This window comes from Lineus longissimus, chromosome 7, assembly GCF_910592395.1.
Source record: "Lineus longissimus chromosome 7, tnLinLong1.2, whole genome shotgun sequence".
In the NCBI taxonomy this organism is placed as follows: domain Eukaryota; kingdom Metazoa; phylum Nemertea; class Pilidiophora; order Heteronemertea; family Lineidae; genus Lineus; species Lineus longissimus.
In genome coordinates, this window is record NC_088314.1 from 704447 (window position 1) to 730299 (window position 25853).

The 25853-nt window shown below is 42.7% G+C and overlaps 2 protein-coding genes across 7 annotated transcripts in view; one reads left to right on the forward strand and one right to left on the reverse strand.

The window, feature by feature from the left end:
* LOC135491713 (oxysterols receptor LXR-alpha-like) overlaps window positions 1-16063 on the reverse strand; it is a 33064-nt gene extending 17001 nt beyond the window's left edge. Inside the window, exons 1-4 of one of the 6 annotated variants that reach the window (XM_064777755.1) lie at window positions 15999-16063; window positions 9510-9617; window positions 1401-1453; window positions 100-881 (exon numbers count right to left, since the gene is read on the reverse strand). In XM_064777755.1, the coding sequence (XP_064633825.1) occupies window positions 100-158 (59 nt within the window). In that variant the 5' untranslated portion in view covers window positions 159-881; window positions 1401-1453; window positions 9510-9617; window positions 15999-16063. Of the gene's footprint in view, window positions 1-99; window positions 882-1400; window positions 1454-3876; window positions 3928-4125; window positions 4383-9509; window positions 9618-15998 lie in introns of those variants that run through there. The other 5 variants (XM_064777756.1, XM_064777757.1, XM_064777760.1 and 2 more) reach the window with 5 other exon arrangements.
* A 3119-nt stretch (window positions 16064-19182) lies between these two features.
* On the forward strand, window positions 19183-25512 carry LOC135491401 (DNA repair protein complementing XP-C cells homolog). The gene is made up of 9 exons (XM_064777246.1): window positions 19183-19247; window positions 19839-22051; window positions 22270-22409; window positions 22719-22877; window positions 23220-23545; window positions 23767-23952; window positions 24261-24436; window positions 24768-24861; window positions 25169-25512. The coding sequence occupies exons 2-9, from the start codon at window positions 19854-19856 to the stop codon at window positions 25391-25393; spliced, it is 3504 nt and encodes a 1167-aa protein (XP_064633316.1). The 5' UTR covers window positions 19183-19247; window positions 19839-19853; the 3' UTR covers window positions 25394-25512.
* Window positions 25513-25853: the final 341 nt, after the last annotated feature.

Genomic DNA, 25853 nt, shown 5'->3' on the forward strand with positions numbered 1-25853 from the left:
TGACCCTATGTTACCCACAATCAAACTTGCAGCACCACTTTTTTAAGAGACCAGTCAAAATATCTTGCACTTACAAGTTAAATGAATCGTGCCCCTTACCTTGAAAAAAATTCGTCAGAAGGGTCAGTGACTTCCATCGAGCTATGTTGAAAGGCCATGGTCAGTGACGATGTTGAAAGCCCATGTGAGAACTGTCCAGTAAGCAACTAGCACTCCGACCAGCTCGTCCTCCTTTGCTCAAATGACCATCAGACCTATATTTAAGCAAATCCTCCCACTGGGCTTTACAGGGTCTCAGTTGTTTGCATGTTAATTAAATCTTATATCATACACCCCACCTGCACTGAGCCATTAAACCGCAGTCACTTGAATTGAGTACCTCCTATAAAATCATTAGTGGTACCTTCCATAGTATCCACAACTGTGCCATGAATTTTTGAGGTTATTATCAGGGCCTAGGTTGAGAAGGACGGTGTACAAGATGGCTCTCAGATTAGAGTGTCCCAAGAGAGAGGGCTGCAAATGCAGAGAAAGAATCCCGCAAATGCGGGATAACATTGGTCCTTTGAAATTGCAACTACTCCATCTCGTGGATGTTGATAGGAGGCACCACCATCAAAAGTCAAATTAGATTTCTAGCTCATGGCAGGTGCTTTGATTGATCTCAATAACCACTGTTCCCCTGACCTACAAATAATATAATGTGGAGGAAAATCATTTTCTTCGACATGATGCTGATAGCTAGCAAAACGTCACTCTAAACACAGACGAATTAAGCAATTTACTTATCTCTATGCTTTATCAGGAGTCGCTTGTTTCATTGATGTTACCGCATCCTCCAGCGATATGTAAGATATGTTATCGTGCGATAACACCCCATCCTGGAAACAAATATTCTACTGTTTGAGTTCAACGGAGGAAAGTACCCAGCCTTGTATGAAGAGTAATGTATATTATATGATTTACGATTCTAAATATCGGAACCCACATTAATTTGTTAGTTTTTTTCTGTATCAATCAGCCTTAGGCCATGGTTAGGGACCTACCTACACTGAAGTTCATAGTAAAGAGAGCTCATGTTTATGGGCTTTGGGCAGCTGCGTTGGGTACCAGTTTGCCAAAATGGACCCAAGGTGCATTCCAAGACACAGACAGTCAAATGTCATCCAAGAAATTGTATACAAGGCAAACTCTCGTAGTACACTGAGTAATTTGGGGCACTATGATTAATTGGCTATTCTCTAAGTAGCTGATATACTCATCACGGGACCGGCCATAAAACCATTCATTCCCTCCAAGGGAGATAAAGGCCTCTGTGTGCTGCAAGGTCATGGTCTGGACACGAGGAGAGATAGCAAGATTAGAAGCTGTAGTATTGCTCCTTCCCGGTGAGGGCTTGCCTGTATTGTGGAATGTGCCTCCCAAGGAAACTCTAGCTTCTTCATTCCAGTTCCTGAAGAATATTGATAAATTCCCTGAGAAAGACATCCATGTGAGTTGTTACGTCAATAGAAGAAGGACTGCCAGAGCTAAGTATCAGTCCTCCTTGTGAAGTATGTTGTACTGTTGACCATTTCTGAACGTGCCTGTGCCGGGCAAATACGTTTTCTTCAGCGGTGACTGAAAGTTTGAAGTCAATCACCAAGGCAACAGAAATGAACATGACCTATCATCATGGCTCCAGTCCTCATGTCACATATTCAACAATCTAAAACATGACAGATACCATGTCAGGGACACAATAGACGACCACACTCAGACAGCTTTTCAGAGTTGAAAGTCTCCTCTTTCAGTTGCTTTCGCCTCTAAATTACATCAGCTACTAGGTTTCTGGCAAGTCCATTTGGCTCATATAAACCAGTATATCAATGTGAATCACTTCACTGAAAACTGACAGTTTTATATTGATCCTTTGACAGTGAAGCGACAGAAAATTCAAAAAAAATTCAAATTTTCACAAACATTTTACAACTCATGGACCCTGCTGCAATTGAGGAGCAAACAATGGTTTCTATGGCAACACACAGTAAACATCTATAAGCCCATAGCACAAAGCCAGACCAGCATACTCCACAAATCATCAAGATATATGATATGCAGCAACTGCACACTGAACTTCCCTGGAAAAAATTTACCAAAGGTAGGATTGCAAATTATTACGAGAGTATGAAATTGCAGCTATGTCTCATGTGACTCCAAATTTCAAGAGAGTACACTGTCTGGGAGACAAAACATTCTGAACCTGAAGATATCACTAGCTTTTTTATTAAAAAAGGTAAAAGAGGGCCTGATAAAGACTTTGTCAGAGCGTTAAATAAATGTTGCTATTGTTTATTAGACTTGCTTGTTGTTGCTGCCTCAACTCAGTGCATCTTGCGTAGAATGGGAGTGATGTGTCTGGCAGTAGTATGAGGAGAGATGAGGCAACCCATCACCAATGCCGAGAATAAATGTTCACCTGCCAATCTTGACCATTGAAACCAGCATTGTACGCCATTCAAGTTTAGGTCCATATCGTTTTTACAATTTGTGCATGATAATAGCATAGCTGTGTACATACCTTCAGTTAAGGACACTGTCGACATCAAACAAATATTTTATATTGGTGGAATTTTTCCTACCCCACAAGCCGGATGGATGGAAAAAGAACGAAGCAAGTGTTCTCTAGTGTATGTTACACTGCGGTAATGATCGTTGATGATAACGACCCCATAATTCATTGAGGCAAGGCCGATAACCACAGCTAAGAGTCAAACAGGTGCAAACAAGATGTCTACATACAGCAGGCGGTGCTTGACAATGTATTAAAAAGAAGTGTGGAGCGCAATCAAAAGCCCTTCACTTGAAAAAACTGCTTAACCTAAAATATAAGTCAGGTGATTGAACACAGAAAGATAACAATATATACTTCTTCAAACATATTGTCCAACTCTGTGACCTTTTTTAGAGTTCATCTGTCCGTATTGCTAACGGTTTGATGTCAAGACATGCCTCAGGCCCAGAAGGAAAACGAGGGATTTCATTACCACAGGTGGCAGCACTGTGCTAGCTTTTAACTGTTAGCTCGAGTCCAATTACGAGCAATTCAAAGGAACCGAAGCTTACACAAACCACGTTTGAATTGCCATAAACATCAAAAAGCCTTCATTGCTCAGCCCTGTGGCTGAGTTGAAACGCATTCACCTCTCAAGAAGTGCTGATTTCAAGTTTTGATCAGGTGACAAAGGAGGATCTGTTTCATTCCCAAGGAGTATCTTTTTCATTCCCTTGGGGGATCGCATAAAACCAGGAAAAACAGTCCAAGTGTAGATAGACTAACAGACAAATGATGACAAATAGCGACTGATCATAAATGCCACCACTGCAATTTATATGCTGAGGTCAGAATTAATGGCATAAAACAATGGTTTGTTGTATAGCAGGTAGTATACTTTAGAGAGCTCTGCTTGTTGAAAAGAAGAAATCCCTTTTAAAGAGTTGAAAAGCACAAAAATGTCATCTTGAAGCTTGCAATTAAGCCTACCACCAATCGAAAAATGAGCATATTCGCCGCCAACTTTTAGCTTCAAGAACATATTATACCATTTACAGTTTATATTCAGAACTTTTCCATGGACAATGTTCATTCTTATGTTCAGGATACAAGGAGATGAGACGTAAGGGCGGCAGCTGCCATGTTTGGTAACAAAGTTGCACAGAGAGGGTATGAACCCACCACCTTTCTGTGCTGCATCATGATAAAAAATGGCCGACCTTGAAAAGCCACTCAGCCATGAGGGAACAAAGAGATTCAATTCCTACCCGACTTAGAATTCGAATACAAAGCAGACGACATTTCGAAAATTCAAAATGATTGATTCAAAATGTCCGACCTACCTTTCCATTTTTCATCGGCAAGATACTGTCTGGAAAAAACTGTCCGCTCTTCTGTGAAAATACATAAATAATGATATGACAACTTGAGATCTGAGTAAATGTGCAATGTTAAGACACTTTGGTACGCACAATAAGAAAAGATATGCTGCGCATAAATACAGCACAGGATATTGTAATGCATGTGATTTTAAGCCTGCACCGGTGGCTTAGAGTCTGAGACCATTATCTCTAGAAAGAAGCAGAATGCACCGTTTGAACTGTGATACACCACTACCAGCATCTCCGGATCTCTAGTGGGTCTCCGATGGCCAAAAGCGGGTCACGCACATTAAAAATCCGGATTAGTAATCCATAAACTTTTCAGATTACACACATCTGGTGCAACTGTAACTTCCATTAAGCGTAAAATCGCCATTACAGCAATTCCAACATCACCAGACCCCTAACACGGCCCTCTGACACATGGTCACGGCTGCTACTCTAAAGTCTTTGCATCGAAGTTCTGACAGACACACTGTCAAATGTCTGAACTTTATGACCGGTGATTATTATTCAGAGTGGGGAATTTAACTATGTCATATCCCAGGCTATATCAGGGAGCCATAAACCATCTAGAGTGGCTGTTGCCGACATTTACCAACATCCCGCCTGTAAACAAGTGTTCTACTCATTTCTGAGGTGAATTTCACCCGAATCCTTTGTTCATAGATTAAGTTAGAGTAGCTGAACATAAGTCAGGCCACGTGGCATCCCTGAGATTAGTATGCAGTCTTGGATGGGTTAGGAGAATCCCTCGAAGAGAGGCAGCCATACCACAAAATACACTCAGTTTTTCTCCATCTCCAAAAAAGTTCGATTATGCATCATCACGAACTAGGAGTTCTCGGCAAACATACCCGCATATTCAACCAGTCAATATGCATCACATCTACACCAGTTATTTATGTCAGCATGGACATATCCAGGGTTGCTCCCAGATGCACACAGACCTCCCATGACTTGTCGAAAATCTACCAAGAATTTTGGGGAATCGACTGTCACGGATGATCAAAAGCCCCAAGGGGCCTTCCCTTGCTTCAACTGCTGGCCATCACAGATGATCAAAAGTACCAAGGGGCCTTCCCTTGCTAAGACTGCCGACCGTCACAGATGATCAAAAGTACCAAGGGGCCTTCCCTTGCTAAGACTGCCGACCGTCACCGATGATCAAAAGTACCAAGGGGCCTTCCCTTGCTAAGACTGCCGACCGTCACAGATGATCAAAATTACCAAGGGGCCTTCCCTTGCTAAGACTGCCGACCGTCACAGACGATCAAAAGTACCAAGGGGCCTTCCCTGCTGTATCCAACCTGGATGATACAGTTCCGTTGTCAAAAATATTTTCACCAAAAATAGAATCAGAGATTTTATTGAAAGAGCTCAACTGAGGCAATGTCTAAATTTACTGCATCCCCTTAGCACTACTTCCTGGCAGGAGAATGTTAAAGAAGCTTTAACTTTTTTGCATTCTACAGAGAAGTATCAAGAGCCTCAGAAGTTGCCTGCGATTTAAAGGGGCTGTTCCTGTTCTGGATGACGAGGATTAACGTATTGGTAGCACCACTGAGTAGCGAGACCATTTTGTCAACTCCAGCTACAGTTTGCATGGTTTGCAACACAGTGCAGTAAAGAAGATGCCAAAATATGACTAATATTGGTAGATCCATGTTGCCTTTGTCATAAGCAGCTAGCACGGACTCCAGGTCAGACAATGCTTCTGCAAGTTGATGTGAAGTTTTTCAGTAATGTAGTTGATAAGAGGCTACTTTATCGCTTTAATAAGCAAAGACTTTGACACTTTTTTGGGACTTCCTGTCTGTGTACATTCAGATTTGATATTGCTCAACAATTCTGAGAATCACCATCAAAAGGAGGCGATATTGCAAACGACTGAAGCTGAAAGAACCATTCTTGCCTTACTTCTCAAGGTTGTAAACATCCTGCTCTTGTTTACAGCAAGGATTTCAGTTCCTACTTCCAACAATAGATGGCGAGTGAAACATTGATTGATCCAATAGGTTTATTCAAATTACACTGCAAGGTGTTCATGTGTGAGAAGGTTGCCAACAAACTATATCTAATCTCCTCCTTTTGAGGCTTAACTATAGACCATGCACTTGATTGGAAACAACGTTTACATAATGTAGTGTTGGCTGCATCACGTCACCAAGCATTTTAACATTACTGTAACGTGACGAGACGGACATCTTCTGGTAAACGTTGTTCCCAATCAAGTGCATGGATTTATAGTGATATCTAGCCTTTCCAGGTGTCCAATTTTCAGTCTCACACAGCTGTTTTGTTCAAACACAAGTTGAATAATATAGTTTATTTCGTTCAGGTTGAAAATAAAAAGTCACCAAACCTGGGAAACGTCATAGTGTCCATTTGAGTAGTTCTGCCAACACAAACTGCACTGCACTTGCACAAAAGCCATCAGTGTCATGGTGACCTTGGGTTGGCACATTACCTACAGTAATTTACAGTCCGGCCCTGACTCACTCAGAACTACTGCCATAAAATACAAATTTCTTGACATCCCTGACACTCTGTGATGTCACATGCAGCCTCTGTCATGAATAATGGACTTACCGTGAGGACAGCGATCTGACATCTCACTGGTAATTAGGCTACTAACTTGACTGTCGCTGGGTATGGAAGAGACTTCTTTGCTTGGTCAGTCAGGCTACAGCAACAAATGAACTTTACTGCACTGATGAAGAACAATTTTTATTCATTTCATGAAAAAATAGTACTCCAGATTTTATTTTTAAAAACAAATGCAGCCAATCCACACAGTCTGAACAATGTCAATGAACAAACTTTGAGATCGACTTGTTTTTGTATAAAATATATCCCGTCCTTGAGGGCAGAAGACATCTGGAATCAGATGAGAACATCAACATGATACGACATTGTTAGGGAAATAATTGGCAACATTACTATCTTGGCCAAGTTCGACCAAGTTAGGTGCAGACATCAAAAGAAACACATGGTAAATGGTCTCCTCAGGTTTCAATCACATTGCATTTGCATAACCTTACCCACTTTGGTACCAATGACAGTGGAGACTGCCTCATAACTCACCATGATTTATACGTCTGTGTTGATATGGTGGAAAGCCAATGATGCTGGGACCATGGTTACAAAAGATTGTCGCAATTAAACCACCCACTGGCTGACTATTGCTTTGGAAGCCTAGCCACAAACGAGGGCAGGGTCGTACTTATGGCTGTAATATCTAACCGTTTGGCCCATTGACCAACTTATCAAGCTACACCTTCTCTTCCTGAAAGGTTTCAAGTAACGTATGAAATAGTCGAGGGTCTGTCGGATGAGACTAAAAGCCGTGGTTCCTTCTACCTGAGTGTCTATGCCAGGGCAAGTAAAAGATCCCACATAGGTGGACAGTAGCCTATAGTGGACTCCATACCTCCAATCCAATAGGGTTACAACGCCGGTAATGATGATAATGATGATGATGAAAAAAAGTACAATGGCCCAGCTAGCTCCACATAGGTGTTTCATGCTACGTACTGCACAAGACCTTTGTTCATGATTTAGGGAAGTGGCGTGACCACAAAGGCCTCCTGCATGAGACGAGGTGTGACATGTTTATGAGTGGACAGGCCTTAAGGGTTAAAACCCCATCAACCCCTGCCCAGGTAGCTGGCTGCCAAATATGGGTGACTCTCACTCAATCAAGCCTCAAGAGGATGTACCAAATCACCATGGTTTCAGCGGGATTACTCCAAGTTTGATCCGGTAACTGTATGATGATCAAGGGTTTCACCCGAGTTCTGGAAATGTCAACGCAGATATATGTAAAGAACTATCGGGAGAACCAAGCTTGTTAAAGGAAATAAACCCAAGGCATAATATCACTGGTCTGCAGACTAAAGACAGAGGTAATGGAATGAGACTAATCAATGGAAATTAAGTCACTCTAAAAGATCCCAAATTCGTCGTATTAAAATATCAAGTATCTTGTTCAATCAGTAGCCTACAATGAAAAATATTTTGAAGTATTAAATTTGCACTGATGAGAGCACACAGGTGCACCTCCCCGTCCGCATACATGTACACGGAATATGTACACAAAAGGGCAGTCATGTTGTGTTATGACACAAAAGTAGTGCATAATCAAAGCATATGTAGAAGAGCACTGTGCTTTGCCACCTATATAGGGAGCATGATTGTGCCCTTTTTACCCCCAAAATGCGGCCAACCCCTAAAAAGTTCCCACCAGGAAAATGGCAGCCTCCTTGGGCCACATGGTATTCAGGCCGGAAACGTGGCTTGGATGTTTTGTGTATAAGTCCACCTAATACACAAGATTGGTTAAGTTGAGGAAGGAGAAGAATATAACGCATCTGTCATTTACTGATTGGGATGAACAAATGTCTTCACACCAACAAACCATGAGCAGGAAGGAAACTAAACAGATGGAGAGGTGGGAACTGTTTCAATAGGCTTTATAGTATACACGAGTGGAACTGTAGATGAGGCTCACGAACATTGCATCAACGAGCTGAACATGATTGGCTGGATCGATTCCTCAGGTGCAACTGAACAGTGAACATACAGCGTCACAAAAAGGTTTTTTAATTTCATTGTAGTAAGTCCTTCACCTGTGGTTTCTAACTGCAGTTCAACGTGGCATCCTTGTCCTGCGCCGCATCATCAATGGAATGTATCAGACAGTCATTTTAGCAAGAATTGGGACAAGCTGTAGACAACTTGATGCCCCCTCCCCCTTACACCCCTGCTCGATTCTGCTCTCCCAACAACCAAGCTGTAAGGTGAACTGCCTTGGGGGCAGATTGACTCAAAAATGAGAATGATACATTAAATCTCAGAGCCACGTCGGGCTGGAAAAGACGGAGTTTAAGGGCCTCATGAATATTCGACAGGTGTCAAGAGGCATTCCATTGAGGTCCTTCAGTTCACTTACCGACTCATCACATTTATTGATTTGAAACCTGCATTGTAATCAGTCAAATGAACATCATGAGAGGAAATGTGGGCTTGCCAGAAGGTGAACCCCCACGTACACACTTTACCGGCACCTCAAGCACTTATTTTCTAATGAAGACTACAAGAATGAGCAGCGATACCTCATGATGACCAAGGTCACACACAGTGCTCAAATAGTGCAACGTACCTTTAACGAGCTGCCTCATTAGGCTGCGGCTCTGACATAGCGTGGTAAGATGATGATGATGGAATATCAGACATTATATATAAGACTGAAGCAGACAATTAATTGTGTTGAATAGCCGATGTAACCTGGTCTGATCTAACCAGGTTACGATCACATCATCTAAAATTCATCACTGAGCAGCCTTTGAAAGTGTGATTGTGGAGTAGGGTGAAATAGCCAGTCACACTGTGCTCATCTGGTGGCAGTGATGAATAGAAAAGATGTAAGCCCTGTGACGATGATAGAGTTATCAAATGCATGAGGACACCAACTACCCACAACAAACAACAAGAGAATCGACTGAGAAATAAGTATCAAAGACAGGGCAAAATTCATCCATACATTTTTACATACAGACTTCTTTCTCGATGGATTGACTGAAGACCCTTACCTTTTTGGACAATCTATGATGAATTCTTTTTCTTCTCGTTCTATTTAGACAAGAGGGGACAATGCATTGGCTGGGTCACAACGTCGTCCATTAGGGCGGGTTCAAAATCTGAAAGATACGAAATTATACTTCAAAATGTCATTATTCATTTGGAGCTATGTGAAAGACCAGAAAAACATTTTGAATGAAGTGGAAAATGGGACTGATAAATGAGAGCTAAAGATGGGCATTTCAAACCCAGTGCAGGGCAGAAGAAGGGTAGAGTTGAAATATCTTATTGAGGCATCTTCACAACTTAACATCGTAAAATACATGAGCTTCCACAAGTCATGTTTTCCCTGGGACCCCATGGCAATGGATTCCGAGTCAGAAACCAAGGAAATAAAGCAAAAACATCTTATTTCAAGCTCATTTCCTGGAGTACGTCAGGGCGAAGTTACACTCTGATCACACATCATCTCTTTGCAATCCTCTGGTTCTCAGTGTCTGTGTGTCAATCTGAGAGTCAGACAGTCTGGTTAGAAATGAGAATCTCAGAAACAACAAACTTAAAAATCTTATTGGGTTTGCTTGCTAGCCAAACAAGGCAGTATTGGAAAAGCTACAAGTTTCATTAGCCTAGTTATGCTTCAAACCGGAGCGCATCATCAACAACTCCATACCCACATGATGGTACCACGATGGTGAAATATTCAATGGAATGCTGAATGCTTCATCAAGAGGGAAAAGTGAATGGTACTTGTTAGAATATCCCCATACCACCCATAACAAACTGTCATCGAGGGGTACACTTGCTGGAAACAGATAAGTTGAAATCCACAGCATGAAGTCCAAGTCGATGGCAACGAGGACAACGAACTTGAATGTCGGTAATCCACCTCAACCAGCACAGAACTAAAGATAAGTGGTTTTGAAGTTATTTTTCATTGCATTGCAGGGGAACTGATGCAGGACACCTGCATTAACAGCTCATCCACTCCACCTCATTATGCGATGGAAACTCAAGTCCATCCTCTGAATAATTCAGCAGTTAAAGTCCACAACGTCAAATTCAAGATCGCAGCCTGACAGTGATATTGGATATAGGATTGAGCCGAAAATTAGGGCACCAGTCCCAACCCATCATTAAAGTCATCGAAGACTCGTCCTGCATGAACTTACACTCGTATGCAATATCCAAGATGGCAGCCTGGCAAGCATACAGGATATTGGATCAAGTCAAAAATCTTAAGGCACCTCCCCAGCCCCCACACCTTACACCCAGAGTCATATGAATCCAATCCGGCTACCCATCAGCAGTAATTGCCTCAGTCAAATGCACGTACGGACAAGGGTTAAACTATATCCATACCAAACTCATTTGGTTGGATGAATAGAAGATTTATTGGCAGAAATTCATCACCCGTATGTTATGACATTCCTCCGTGATCCAGAGAAAACCATCTTTTCTATAGGAGAGAAAAAACGGTTAACAGTTTTGCTCAAGGACACACGCAGCTGGCATTTCAAATAACTGTGAACTGAGCAGACTGCGACAAGCCAAAACATTCTTTTTTGTGATCATCCCAGACAGAATTCATTTTTATAGCGGTCACTGACATTTTTACTTCACCAGTAGCAGGTCACCAAGGCCGTAATATATGTCACACCACACTTGATTTAGGGACGCAATTGAGGCAAAGTTATAATGGATAAGATTTGGTTACCAAGCAACCAGGAGTGTGCCGCCATAAAGGCAAAGCTAAATGGCCCGCGTTGGCAAATTTATGGGATGGGTGTGATTCAGCAACCAAAGACGTTCTTTCAGATGCAACTTCAGGCAGCCGGCCACATTTTTTGAAATTTTTTTAGAATTTCAAGACAAAAATGACACCGCTTGATCCAATAAATTTCCTTTTTTTTTAATAAAAGAAGGTCAACACAAATATGGAGGAGCTACCTCACTGGTCTTATAACCAGGAACGCAAAATGTTTAACCACCTGCCGAGACCTCTCGTAGCCAAAGTTGGATCATTGTGGTCGTACAGTCATGGCTCATACTTCATACCAATTCAAGAGGAACTTTCTGTCTTGTCTTAGGAGCAACCTAAGGGTCATAAACATTGGAATGAAGCCCTCGCACAGTTCTTTCAGTAACTGAGTGACAGAACCAATTTGTAGACCGACATTAGGTCAACCTAATGGCCTATCTTCTACGCCAAAGAGCTCCCTCTTTTAGATAGCTTTGCACTGATTCTATCCTTGCTCAACAATCATATGGGAGGGCTTGATGGTCCAAACATTCGATTATCGAGGAGATGGCAAAATTATTCCAGCGCCATTCACAAAGACGGCAATGACATCCCACCATGATTTATATACTTTTATGTGACGACCCAGCGCTTATTAGGGCTGCAAATATTTAGATAGAACTTCATCAGTTCTAATTTCATATGCAAATGACGGTAACGACTAGCCTTTCCATTTATTACTTAACATGAGTAAATCTCGTGTTTTTCTCATCTGGCTTTTAGGGGCAAGGAGGAGTAAAGGTCAAGAATTTTTGGATACGAGCACTAACAGTGGTGACATTTGGCGACGATATGTCTGAAGAATTTCGGATATAATGGTGAAGGTATAGGGCAGGGCACATACTACCGCCCTTTGTGGGAAGGGGGAGGGGGCAATTCATTTAATTTAGAACCGTGGCAGAATTTTTCAGGAAACCTGTGTGTGTTGTCCAGGTCATCAATGAGTCTAAACAGACCCTTGGTCTGCCATGTCACCACACATTTCCACAAGCATTTTCTCATCGAGGCTTGAAGACAACATATATAGGCTTATCACCACTCAGGCCTATTCACTGCCAGCAAAAACTGCTTGAAGACATATTCTTGCTGTGATGCAACAACTACGTAAACTGGTATATAAAACTACTTCATTTTTTATGAACAATACCTCAGTAATCTTATGCATTGACATGTAAAGTTATCACTATCAGCCAGTATGATCTTTTTTTACATTGGACATTTCCATAACATGACTAATATAGGCCTAGATACGTGGATATGTAAATGCTTGTCTAGTGTTCAATTCTCAAAGAATGGTTTGATTTTTTAAATCATTTGAAGGACCCTTCAGCAGTCTGACCTTGTATAATTTTGTTATGTCGTACTCGCATCCCTATCTCCTATCTTGACCTGGCAAAGGTGATTTTGAATGAGACCACGAGGTGTGGCTAAGATATCAACGTACAAAAAATGTTTACGGTATTGTACAGAAAATCTGTGATGGTTTTTTTGCAAAATAATGGCCCGATACCCCAATTCTTTCTCTTGTGTTGCTCCTAAATGGATCCCAAGATCACCAAGATTACTGTAGAATCCCGGGGCTGGACATTCATCAACTGAGTGTGGAAAACGTTTCAGGGTTCAGATTCTCTGAGAAGAAATGCCTGATGGCAGGTTGTCATTGGCCGACTTAAACAGCGCCATCTAACGGCCAGCCAGGACCTAATGTAGTAAGAAGGGCAGGAGGACAGCACTCAGCATCTTTGGGACAGACATTTCCACAAATGCTATAGCAATTCACTTTGAGACAGCAGCAAATTTGTCCTTGATTGACCTGGACGGCAAAGGCGTCTGTCAAACAATACTGAGTCATCAAGAATCATAATTCATTGCCCTATAATCAGTATCAATTATTTTTCTAAGGCACACTTTATCAGGGTCAAGCAGGACAAGTGAGTACACATTATGATATCAACGCAGCAACAATCCTGTTCCAACAAGACTTCAAGAATGAAGATATAGATTTCAGAGGCGGGTTCGATGTTCAAACAATTTTCATGGATAGTCAAATCATACATTAGATCTCTGATAGTCACATCTAGGTCGCTTACCACCTGCCTTAGACCTGGACACTACAGACAGTCACAACCTCTGTCCCTGTCAGCCTGGCTGTGACCTGGACAATACAGCCTTTATCAGACAGTCACAACCTCGGTCTCTGTCAGCCTGGCTGTGACCTGGACAATACAGCCTTTATCAGACAGTCACAACCTCGGTCCCTGTCAGCCTGGCTGTGACCTGGACAATACAGCCTTTATCAGACAGTCACAACCTCAGTCTCTGTCAGCCTGGCTGTGACCTGGACAATACAGCCTTTATCAGACAGTCACAACCTCGGTCTCTGTCAGCCTGGCTGTGACCTGGACAATACAGCCTTTATCAGACAGTCACAACCTCGGTCCCTGTCAGCCTGGCTGTGACCTGGACAATACAGCCTTTATCAGACAGTCACAACCTCGGTCCCTGTCAGCCTTGCTGTGACCTGGACAATACAGCCTTTATCAGACAGTCACAACCTCGGTCCCTGTCAGCCTGGCTGTGACCTGGACAATACAGCCTTTATCAGACAGTCACAACCTCGGTCTCTGTCAGCCTGGCTGTGACCTGGACAATACAGCCTTTATCAGACAGTCACAACCTCGGTCCCTGTCAGCCTGGCTGTGACCTGGACAATACAGCCTTTATCAGACAGTCACAACCTCGGTCTCTGTCAGCCTGGCTGTGACCTGGACAATACAGCCTTTATCAGACAGTCATAACCTCGGTCTCTGTCAGCCTGGCTGTGACCTGAACAATACAGCCTTTATCAGACAGTCATAACCTCGGTCTCTGTCAGCCTGGCTGTGACCTGGACAATACAGCCTTTATCAGACAGTCATAACCTCGGTCCCTGTCAGCCTGGCTGTGACCTGGACAATACAGCCTTTATCAGACAGTCATAACCTCGGTCTCTGTCAGCCTGGCTGTGACCTGAACAATAGCCTTTATCAGACAGTCACAACCTCGGTCCCTGTCAGCCTGGCTGTGACCTGGACAATACAGCCTTTATCAGACAGTCACAACCTCGGTCTCTGTCCTGGACAAAACAAAACAGCTTTTATCAGACAATCAGTATAGTGAATATGTCTAAGTTCTAAAATCTCCACAAATCTAGACTGTTTCACTCATAACCTTCCCTTTCAACGCCTACATGTACCTATCTCAGCATCTTCATCTCACATGAGCCATGTGTGTCCCAATGAATGTGTTCCTCCCTCAGGCCTGTCTGGTAAGGAATCCTGATAGCTGTATTTTAGTCAAGAGACAACTGAGTGAAGTAGCTGTTGCCATGGAAGTATTTGGTTTCAGCTTGGAACTAAAAACGCCATGAAATTATAAAGTTTTATGGTGCCTTTGAAACAAAACCAATGCAAAGCCAATAAGCTTCCCTGAAACAGCTGATCAATGCCTCGCTTATCAACAAACGAACCAAGCAATTAGGCTCTGATTAAGTAAGAGTCAATCATTTCAATTCATTCAAATCAACACCAACAGAAGTCAGTTGAGGTCACACTCTTCTTTCAATAACTTGATTACCATACCATGGATTAATTAAACTCAACCAAGCAACATTGAATGTGAGTTGAGATGTTAAGTCTCACTTCATTTCAAATAGTATAGTATCTGAACTTTAAGATTAGGTCAGAGTGTCTGTGCTGCATACCCCCCCCCCCCCCCTTGACTGTGTGATGAGCCCCATCAATCAACCCAGTTCTACCTGAGAGAGATTCTGTGTGATTTCGTCTTAAACTAAAGACAGAAAGTTAGCCAGAATTTGAATGTGACCCATCCTGCACCACCACATCCAATAGACATCCTATGTCATGGGGGTGAAGTAATGCCAAACCTGGAAGGGCTCAGAGGTCAAGACGGATTGGACCCAATGGGCCAATGTCATGTGTCCTGATGGTAATCTCTGATCTATCACTGAGATATACTGTTATCCGAGCTGGAGAAGGGACGACGCAGAGCCTTGTGTGTCAAGAGGATAAAGTACAGTAGCACCTCCCTATAAAGGAGACTCTTGGTACTGACAATGATGTCCTTAATTGAGGGGCACCATGATAAAAGAGGTGAAATTCAATGGAAATCACCAAGTTAGGATCAAATAAATTGTCCTTGATAGAGAGGGTTTCCCTAAGGTAGGTTTTACTGTCGAAGACAAATCTGGTTACTCTAGAAAGTAATATATCCACAGCAGATCAAGCCTGTAGCTGCACCCCCTGGCCAGCACTTGACTAGTGGATAACGTGATGCAGATATCACTATTTCTCCATTTAATATTTCATTCTCACAGATTACACTAATGGGTAAATGACTAACCATATGTTGGAAAGGGTCAGATCATTGCAGTACCGTTAACTCTCAGTTCACACACAGAAAACGTCCAAAACTAACTACATACGATACATATAGCACTCCAACGCAATTTCATGAGACACGATATATAGAAGATGTACACAAATGCAACAATGTATCTCCATAAAACACACCAACTTTCACCAGCCAGCTACCCTCAAATCTAAGCACGATATCGTTCAGACAATTACGTTTCGTGAAACACGAGATCTTCAATCACAATAAGAATATCAAAGTTACGTAATCAGGGTTAAAGTCTTACCTGCAGAGACTGGTTAATATGCCTATTTACTTCGCGAAACGTGATGGATATAGGTTGAATCATAGATGGCAGCACCGCATGTGAATTGGCCTTCTGAGGTCAAGAGAGTGCTATCCAAACATCAAACGTGCCGCCCCAGTTATCATTCAAAGCGGATTCAATTTGCCCGGGTAATTTATCCAACATGTGGTGCAATGAATTCTCACAATAATACGAACATGATTAATGATACCAAGTATGTAAAAAACCTTAATGACGATACCGGTGGCTGCTCAACAATGGTTATTCCAATCCTGAACCTACACGTATATGGTTATAATCAAGATCATTTATGCATTGTATATGTATATACCCTTCATGAAGGCTACAGTTTCTGATCTTGATACATTGCAAAACTTTAGTGGTCAATCATCATCATCATCATCATCAACATCATCCGAATCATTCGTAGTGATACGGTGTGAAGATTACACTCCGGACGCAGTGGACTGGCATCGTCCCTCACCATAAGCTAAATCAAAAGCAAAATACACAGCTGAGATGTATCATTTCTTCCAAGTTTGAAAGAATAACACCCAGCCTCACATATCAAAACAAGTGATGGACCAGGACAGTAGTTTTACATCCCTTGGAGCCTTGATGTTTATTCCCAAGGATATTCTTCATCCCCTTGGTTCACCTGGCTAAGTTCCAATTCATATTCAGCAACAACATCTCTTGTGACCCATCTCGCATTGTTGAAAATGCTCCAGCATGATGCCTGAGCAGAAATCCCCCTACAAGCAGCATAACATCAACTTCGGGGACCAGAGTTAGGCCTCTCACCATATCAGAGAAGATGTCATAGCAGATATATCAAAGAAACTTCTCATGTATCTAGATTTGAAAAGTTACATTGTCTTAATAAATCAAATGATTCTTTTGATGTGATATTCTTGATATTTGTCCTTTAAACCTGGCCTGGTTGTGACTATCTCCTCTCTCTCACCATGCTGTCAACAAAGTGGAGCAGCCAGGACTGATTCAGCCTGGCTGTGACCGTCTCATCTCTCTCATGAGATTGGTCCATCACTTCTTTTGATATGTGAGGCTGGGTGTTATAATTTCAAACTAGGAAGAAATGATACATCTCAGCTGTGTATTTTGCTTTTGATATTTCAATAGCACTTGTGATGCTCATTCTAAATAATGTTGGACCCTTCCAATGTCTCCTGTTGCCATCTGTTGGTGTTGGTTGAAAGCACAAATATCAGGAATATCACATCAAAAGAATCATTTAATTCATGAAGACAATGTCACTTTTCAAATCGAGATACATGAGAAATTTCTTTGATATAACTACAATGACCTCTTTTCTGATATACTTCTAAATATCATACCATGGAAGAGGTATCATTCCCAGAAAATATCAAAATGTCCAAAATGAAAACCATGGGAAATTTAAAACCTTTTTGAAATAAATACTGACCCCCAACTCCTACTTCAACCTGGACCTCGTTTATCTTGGACCATCACACTTGTTCCCGAAGTGGTGTCTCACTACTTGTTGGGATTAGGTCATATTTTCCCTGAACAGTTCTCTTCATTGGGTTGCTGCTCTAAGGGTTCTGCGATTCTTTACGCTGGGCTGGGAAATTCTTCCAGGCCCAACTCTGGTTCCCGAAGTTGTTGTTAGGCTTCTTGTAGGGGGATTTCTGCTAAATAACGTTAGACCCTTCCAATGTCTCCTGTTGCCATCTGTTGGTGTTGGTTGAAAGCACAAATATCAGGAATATCACATCTAACCATCTGGTCCCCGAAGTTGCTGTTAGGCTGCTTGTAGGGGGATTTCTGCTCAGGCATCATGCATCATGCATCATGCTGGAGCATTTTTAATCCCCCCCCCCCCCCCCCCCCACCTCAATAAGTCCTTCTGAGACAATTTAAAGGCACACAATATACATCTTGCTATGACCCAACTCGCATCACAAATCAGCTAAGGCGGTTTCGTTAGCGATAAATCAATTATTATGTATCCAGATTTCGAAGATTTTGTCTTTGTGAGTTTCAAGACCCAGAGACACAAAATGACTCCCCCTTACACATGTTTCCCAAACCCCCAATGCACTGGCTAAACATGTCAGAAGGACAGGGGGTTTGGGAGACCCCCCAATGCACTGGCTAAAACGTATCGGAAGGACGGGGTTGGGGGGGGGGGGGGGGGGTGCTCCCCCATGTCAAACAGCTGAGTGAGTTCACTAGAGCTTGCAATTACATAGTATAAAACTAAATATATATATATACAATGTATATGTATATAAAACCGTCATCGGATGCGCATCCGATATGCCACGAGATCCTTCACCGTCAATTCCCTTACCGTCTTCGGATGCGCATCCGATATGCCACGAGATCCTTCACCGTCAATTCCCTTACCGTCTTCGGATGCGCATCCGATATGCCACGAGATCCTTCACCGTCAATTCCCTTACCGTCTTCGGATGCGCATCCGATATGCCACGAGATCCTTCACCGTCAATTCCCTTACCGTCTTCGGATGCGCATCCGATATGCCACGAGATCCTTCACCGTCAATTCCCTTGCCGTCTTCGGATGCGCATCCGATATGCCACGAGATCCTTCACCGTCAATTCCTATACCGTCATTGGATGCCACGAGATTTTTTGTTACCTAACCGTCAATTCCTATACCGTCATGGATGCCACGAGCTTTGTTCGCGTTGTAAAGGTTTCGGGGATACGACTAATGCATGCGAGCACCGTCGGCGGAACCCCAAACCGCCCTCTCGATCTATCCGTAAGAACAAGCCACTCTCGTGACCGTCACATTTACGGACTCCGGACCTCCAGACTTTAGAGACCGAGCTTTTCTTTACCTTACAATTACTGTATACTCGGCACCTCGCTTATATGTGTTGTTTTTTTCACATACATTGTTCTCGTGGTTTACGGAAAAGTAGGCCTAAAATGTTATAGTGTCTAAAAACAATATTCAGTTAATGGAATTACACTTTTTTCCATTACTGCTTGCTTGATATTGCCCTAACAACTTTTTCATGAATCAATTTTGAGCATAATGTTTACAAAGTAGTTATTATAGCACGAAATATGAGTCTAAAATGCCAAATACTTGCAACTATTATGTTAATCACTGAAATCTTAGTGTACTAATTGCTCGCTATAAGCTAGGTTATTGCGCCCCTAAACCAACGTACTGACAACGCTACCTCCCCGGAACTCAAACTTTAACGTGAGTTAATTGTAATCTTACCCTTTATATACCAAAGTGATTTACCTGGGAATACAGTTGCACTTCACTGAAAACTAATGATGTGTTGATGAGTTCAATGAATCCTTCGATTCCTTTGGTTTTCTTGGCGAACTGACGTCCGACAATCAATGACCCGTTGACATGTCGACATGTACCTGCAATACGCCATTGCCGTAGTGTGTAAACAGATCTATTTTTGGACGAAACTCAGTCCCCCAGTCGATTTCGCCAGTGATGACACTGCTTCTAGGCTGTTTTGAAACTGAGATGCTCTTAGATGCGTTTCCCAAGTGTCTGAGAGACGATGTTTACTCGTTAATTCACTGCAAAGAAATGCATTAACGAATAAGCCCCCTAGCCCTAGGTTTTCTTCTTTAGTTTGGGTTGCGAGTATATTTCAAATCATTTGAGCAGCAGTATCTAACCTACATCGCCGTCAATGATTTCCACTGTGCTCATGTTTGTTTTGTATATCATTACTGGAAATGGAAGGATTAGGAAATTCTTTTTATCAAAAACCCATGCCCACAATCATCACATCTGTTAGATTTACAAAACTTTGATTTCCAGGAGAGTGTTGTAGAGATGCCAAGGCTGACAGGGAAGAGGGGAGCTGTGGTAGCGACAGAGGAGAGAAGAGCAGTTGAAGAGAAGAAAGGCCGTACTGATTCAACAAATAACAAACCGACGAGCCCTACCAAGAAACTTGGAAGATCCATAATGATAAAGTCATCTGCAGGTTCTGGTTCCCTGAATACTGCGAAATCAGAAGAAGGGGATGTCACTGTCAGGAGAACCTCTGCGAGAAAAGCAAAGTTAAAAACAGCCAAAGCAATTTCAAAATATTTCCAAGAGGATGAGGTTTCTAGCAGTGAATCACGAAAAGCAGACGCAAAAACCAAAGAAACTGTTTCTAGGTATTTTGCTGATGGGGAGAGTGGGTTGAAATTGGATGAAAATTCTAAGACATTTTTGAAGACTTTGTCTAAAAAAGTTGGTGCATTGTCAGACAGTGGTTCAGACAGCAGCAGTGATGATTACAGCAACTGTGCATCAAGCAGACCTTCGTCATTGCCACAGTTTGGACAGAAACCTCTAACTGAATCAACTGAATCAAAAATTGACTCAACGAAAGTTGAAGGAAATTTCAATTCTCTCCGTCATCATGCAATTTCTGTTAAAAAACTTCATGTGAATTCCCCTACTCTGTCGACGATTGTTACTAATTGTGAGCTCAAGGTAGATATTGATTCCGACTTTGAACCTGATTCAATCAGTATTAATCTGGCTGGTTCCTCGGCCAAAAGGAGAAGTATGAAAGGAACATTGAAGGAAGAACGCTTGAACTTGATGAAAGAAAAGCCTGTCAAAGTACCTAGATCTAAGACGAAAACAGATGTTCGGACTCGGCGTGTTGGGAGGGGGAGAAAGTGTGGAGTAAATGATGGAACAGATGGGGAGCATTCTGGTGAAATACTTCCACGATGTAAGAGGCTAATTGTAAGAGGTGCTATTACGTCTAAAAAGGGTGGTGCAAAGGCAAAGAGTGGTGTGAGTGAAGGAGGGGAAAATGTGGTGCTGGGCAATGCAGAGTTGGACAGTGATTTCTCTTGTGATGACAGAGAGAAAGTGGCAAAGCCTATGAAAAGAAAAAGGCTTGTGAAGAAGAAAGATGTGTCTGTTAATGGGAAGACAAGGAAGCAAGTGGTTGCTAGGGGACAAGTGAAGAAGAAGGTTGTAAAGGTGGCACCAGCAGCAGAGTGTGTGAGTGGTGCCAGCTTGGAGGAGGAAGGCAGCTCGGATAGTGGAGAAGACTGGGAGGAAGTGGCGGAAATGCCAGGCCAAGTCAAGAACCAGATACCTGACAAGCCTGTTGAAATCATTCTGAAGGACCCTGGACTTCTTGCAAAGAAGAAACGAGGTGTTGACATAATGGCACTCTTCAAGAGGCAGTGGAACAAGGCGCAGCGCGAGCATCGTGTTATGGTCCACAAGGCTCATTTGGTGTGTCTCCTTGCTGCAGGATTCAGAGAGAACGCACTCTGTGGCGATGACCTTCTCAAGGCCATAGCACTGTCCTGTCTACCTACGAATCTTGCCTTAACAAAACCCAAGCAAGCCGATGTTCGCTTTCTTGAAATTACGTTAGATTGGTTCCAAGAAAAATTTGACCCAGATGACAACATTTCAGGTAACACTAACAGTGACAAGATAACAGATGCGACTCTTGCATCGTGCTTCAGAGAGGGACATGTGGGGACAGAGAAAGTAATGGTCTTCATGTTGCTCATCATACTCCGATGTCTCAGGTTTAATGCGCGACTCGTGGTCTCACTGCAACCGATTCCTATCGAACCTCTGTTGGCAAAAAACAAAAAAGCCGCCATGCGAAACACAAAGGATTCTGAGTCATCTTCTGTAAGCCAATCAGGAAGTAGCACACCTCGTGGGAATCTGGCCAAGAAATTAAAACTTAGTGCAGCAGATAAAGAGAAGACATCCTCAAAGCAGACGCCATCTTCAAAGCAGATGTCATCTTCAAAGCAAACGTCATTTACAAAGCAGACGTCTTCAAAGGAGAATGCTAGAAAGTCGTCTGCCTCGTTACAGGCCAAGAATAAGAGTAGAAGGAGTCGTGCTTCCAAGATCAGCAGTTATAATGAAGATGTGGTCGAGATGGACAGCGACACTCATGAAGGGTCAAAATCGACTGGTAAGAGAAACAAGGGCCGACGGGAGAAGAGGAGGACAAGCAAAGTAGAGATGGATCTAACTGCAGAAAGGTGACGTCTATTTCTGTATGGTACTGTAAACCTAAATTTATCCCCTGATATGAAAGCAGATAGCCTTTTCCTACCCGCATACCTACCTTCTTCTTCTTATAGAACAGAAACAATCTTGATTTTTAATGATGAAGTCCATTCTAGATGTGTATGTATGTTTTATGTATAAGATTGGCCCTTTGTTGAACTAGTCTTGAACGTCTTTAGTTCTATTTCAGCTCGGACAGTGACAGTGATTTTGAAGTTGTGGGAGAAACAGACCCGAAGCGGAGATCGACCAAGAGGAAGAAGCAGAAGATAGTGTCGTCTGGTAGCGAGGATTCTGTGGAGATCGTCATGGTCAAAGAGAAGGAGAGAGGTAGGGAGAGCATGAAGTGGGCTGCCGTGTTCAAACAATCCCTGCAGGTGGCACCAGTAGAAGTTGTGCTCATTGGTACTACACGTCATGTCAAGTGCTACTGTCCTCAGACCCCTCTGTTGGCGGCCTTTCTGGGACATCAAAATAGAACAAGACATGTCATTAATTGTCAAGAAGAAGCACATCGCAGCTGCTCCAAGTCGTGCGTTCTTCAAGGGTTCCACTTCAGTCTCTTGTGCAGGCGGATATGACTAGTTATTGTCTCTTTGGCAAGTAAGCATTATGATTATAGTAGATATTGTTTTTCAGGTATTGACTACTGGTTAGAGGTTTACTTGGACAAGGAAAGGGAGTGGACATGCGTCAACTGTGTGGAGATGTGGGCGACGATAGGTCAAGGGGCATCGAGAAGGGGAGTGGAGAAATATGCCACCAAACCACTGTCTTATGTATTGGCGTATGATAATTGTGAGTACAGGAGGCCTTGGTGGTCATACTGGTGTTGTGTCTTTGGGTTGGGAGAGAGGATGTTTTAGTTCTTCCAGAAGTAAGTGAAATGTCAATATCCACGAGTAAATGACCCTCACAGGAAACAAACTAGCTTCATTTTGTAATCTGCGGTGAGCCATGTACTGCAACTTACAAAAACTACCTTTCATTTGTCTTGATCTGAACGGAAGTCGGTCTCTTGGTCTATTTAGCACAGTGCTAAAACCTGCACAGATATGAATTCCCACCTAGAGGCAGTTACAAAGAAAATGGAGGTTCACTTCATCTATCAAACTCATTTCTTCTTGATTTATATTGCAGTTGGTTTCGTTCGTGATGTAACTTGCCGCTATGCCAGTTCATGGTTAAAAAACACGCGTAAGTTACGAGTGGATGCGGACTGGTGGCAAGAGACGCTTTTACCTTACCAGTGTCCGGATGAGGCGAGGAACCGAGAAGAAGATGAAGCATCACAGGCACTTCTCCTCAAGAAGCCATTACCAACGAGTGTCGCTGAGTACAAGAATCACGCACTGTACGCACTCAAGAGACACTTACTGAAATTCCAAGCGATCTACCCGGAGTGCGCCATCCCTGTTGGCTACGTGAGGGGCGAGCCAGTCTATGCAAGGGAATGTGTCCAAGAGGTCAGTGATTCTATTCTGCACACAAGCTCTGCCAAATGGCCAATTCATTGAGCAAAAGGAATTTTCCAGCCAAGTTTGGATGGCATCAACAGAGGATATAGAGCTGTCAACAATGATGGAGTTTGTGTTGGCATTGACTTGTGAGACAAGAAGTAAGATCACTTTATGTTGGGCTCACCAGCAACAAGTCACTCAACTTGCATGTTTGTCTCTTTTGCTAGCTTCATTCACGAGACAGTTGGATCAAGGAGGCACGGCTTGTGCGTGTCGGTGAGAAGCCATACAAGCTGGTGAAGGCGAGGAAGACCAAGAGGTCCCAGTTGATGAACCCGGAGCAGAAAGAGCAACTCCTGGAGGTGTTTGGCTACTGGCAGACAGAGGAGTATATACCAAGACCTCCTGTTGATGTGAGTTGGCACCGATCATTTTTAGAGTTAGAACATGGTTTGAAACTTGCAACATCGTGGCAAGGTACACTCTGGCATTGTTTTAGATGGTAGCAGTCCCTCCCCAACCCAGGCCAACAAAGATGTTGATTGGTTGTACTGAATCTAGTAGGAACCAGTTTTGTTGGCGGTGGGTTTCGTGTGGCCTATTGCACAACTTCCAAGTGTGATCAAGTAGAAACTCTCTGGTGTAAATCTAACTGTGTTGACTGTTTAGGAAATTTGAGCCACTTCATTGCATTAGTAAGCTTTGCCATTCTTTTGTTTAGGGCAAACTCCCGAAGAATGAGTATGGGAACATCGAGTTGTTCAAGCAGTGCATGCTCCCCCCAGGGACAGTCCATCTGCATCTTCCTGGGCTGAACAAGATCGGCAAGAAGCTGGGTCTGGACTGTGCCCCGGCGATGGTCGGCTGGGAGGTCCATGGTGGCTGGTCTCATCCAATGTAAGCATTGCCATTCAAACTTTCAGAGTTAATAATCCGGCCTCAGAATCTCGTACCTAGCCTTACTTGGGGCAAAGGGCTGTTGGACCAACACTCCAGTTTGTCACATCAATTTTGATCTGAGAATATAATGTTGTCCAAGGAAAAGTCTGGTTATTGTTATATCCAAACTTGCAGTCATGGTATCGATCTGTTACAAAGCATTGCGATGTCACTGAGAGTGTAGCCTGCTGATTCTGTTACCTTCTATACTTAATGTTAAATATGGGTTTCATTCAGGAACTGATCTTTAACCTTTTATACTTGATGTTAAAGATGGATTTAATTTCAGGTTGGAAGGTTTTATTGTGTGTGAGGAGCATAAGGACATCTTCCTGGCAGCGTATGATGAGGAGGAGGTGATGAGAAAGGAGAAGGAGAGACAGGTAAGCTCGACATCATCGGTGTTCAATCCTTGTCATTCGCATGAAAATGTGCTCAGACCATTTTGAAGAAACCCACAACATCACAGGTGATCGAGCTGGAAGGACACTTGTTCATCAGTCTCACCACTGCTGCACTGTAACGGAACTGGGCTCAATCAGTCCTCATGTACTTGAATCGTTGCATTCTCAGCAGACCGAACCGATGTTTGACAAGTTTAAATGTACCTCCAAAGAAACGATGCTGGTGATCTGGTATTTGTGGTTCGAGGACTGTTATAATATTCAGATTTCCATCCTCCTTTTCCAGAAAAGAGAGAAGCGCTCACTTGAGAATTGGAAGCTGTTGATACGAGGCCTCCTGATCCGGCAGAAGCTCAAACAGAAGTACGATATGATCAAAGATCCATCAGAGTCTGAATCATCTCGGGGGGTGACAAAAGCTAAGGATATGGCAGCTGTGTGGCCAGCATTGCGCCAGAATGGCCAGGATAAAATGGACAAAAGCAACTTGTTCCCATTCGAAAAACTGTGAGATGTTGCGAGCAAGCATCAATGTTCTTCTTTTGTGATTTTTTGGTAGAATTATTTCAGAAGATTCTGTAATGCATAACCTTGTCACCAGCCAATGTTTATTTTTATAATAAAAGTACTTTGTATGATGAAATAATCTTGCCTTGCTGATTGTGAAAGCAAATTGTTTATCGATATTGATCAAGTATGTTAAGACAGTTGGCATATCGGATGCGCATCCGATGACGGTAAAGGAACTGTAAATCTCGTGGCATCCAATGACTGTGATATATTATTATTATTATTTTTATTATTATTATTATTATTTTAGTTTTATACTATTATGTAAGTGCAAGCTCTAGTGAGCTCGCACAACTGTTTGACAGTCCTGGCTGCTCCACCGTGTTGACAACATGATGAGAGAGATGAGATAGTCACAGCCAGGCCGAATCAATCCTGGCTGCTCCACCGTGTTGACAACA

What these genes read in the sequence shown, in the direction of transcription:
- LOC135491401 (XM_064777246.1), top strand. Translation starts at nt 19,854, where the DNA reads ATGCCAAGGCTGACAGGGAAGAGGGGAGCTGTGGTAGCGACAGAGGAG. An exon ending in TGTATTGGCGTATGATAATT is followed by an intron (nt 22,878 to 23,219) that starts GTGAGTACAGGA and finishes TTTATATTGCAG; the next exon opens with TTGGTTTCGTTCGTGATGTA. An exon ending in CAAGGGAATGTGTCCAAGAG is followed by an intron (nt 23,546 to 23,766) that starts GTCAGTGATTCT and finishes CTCTTTTGCTAG; the next exon opens with CTTCATTCACGAGACAGTTG.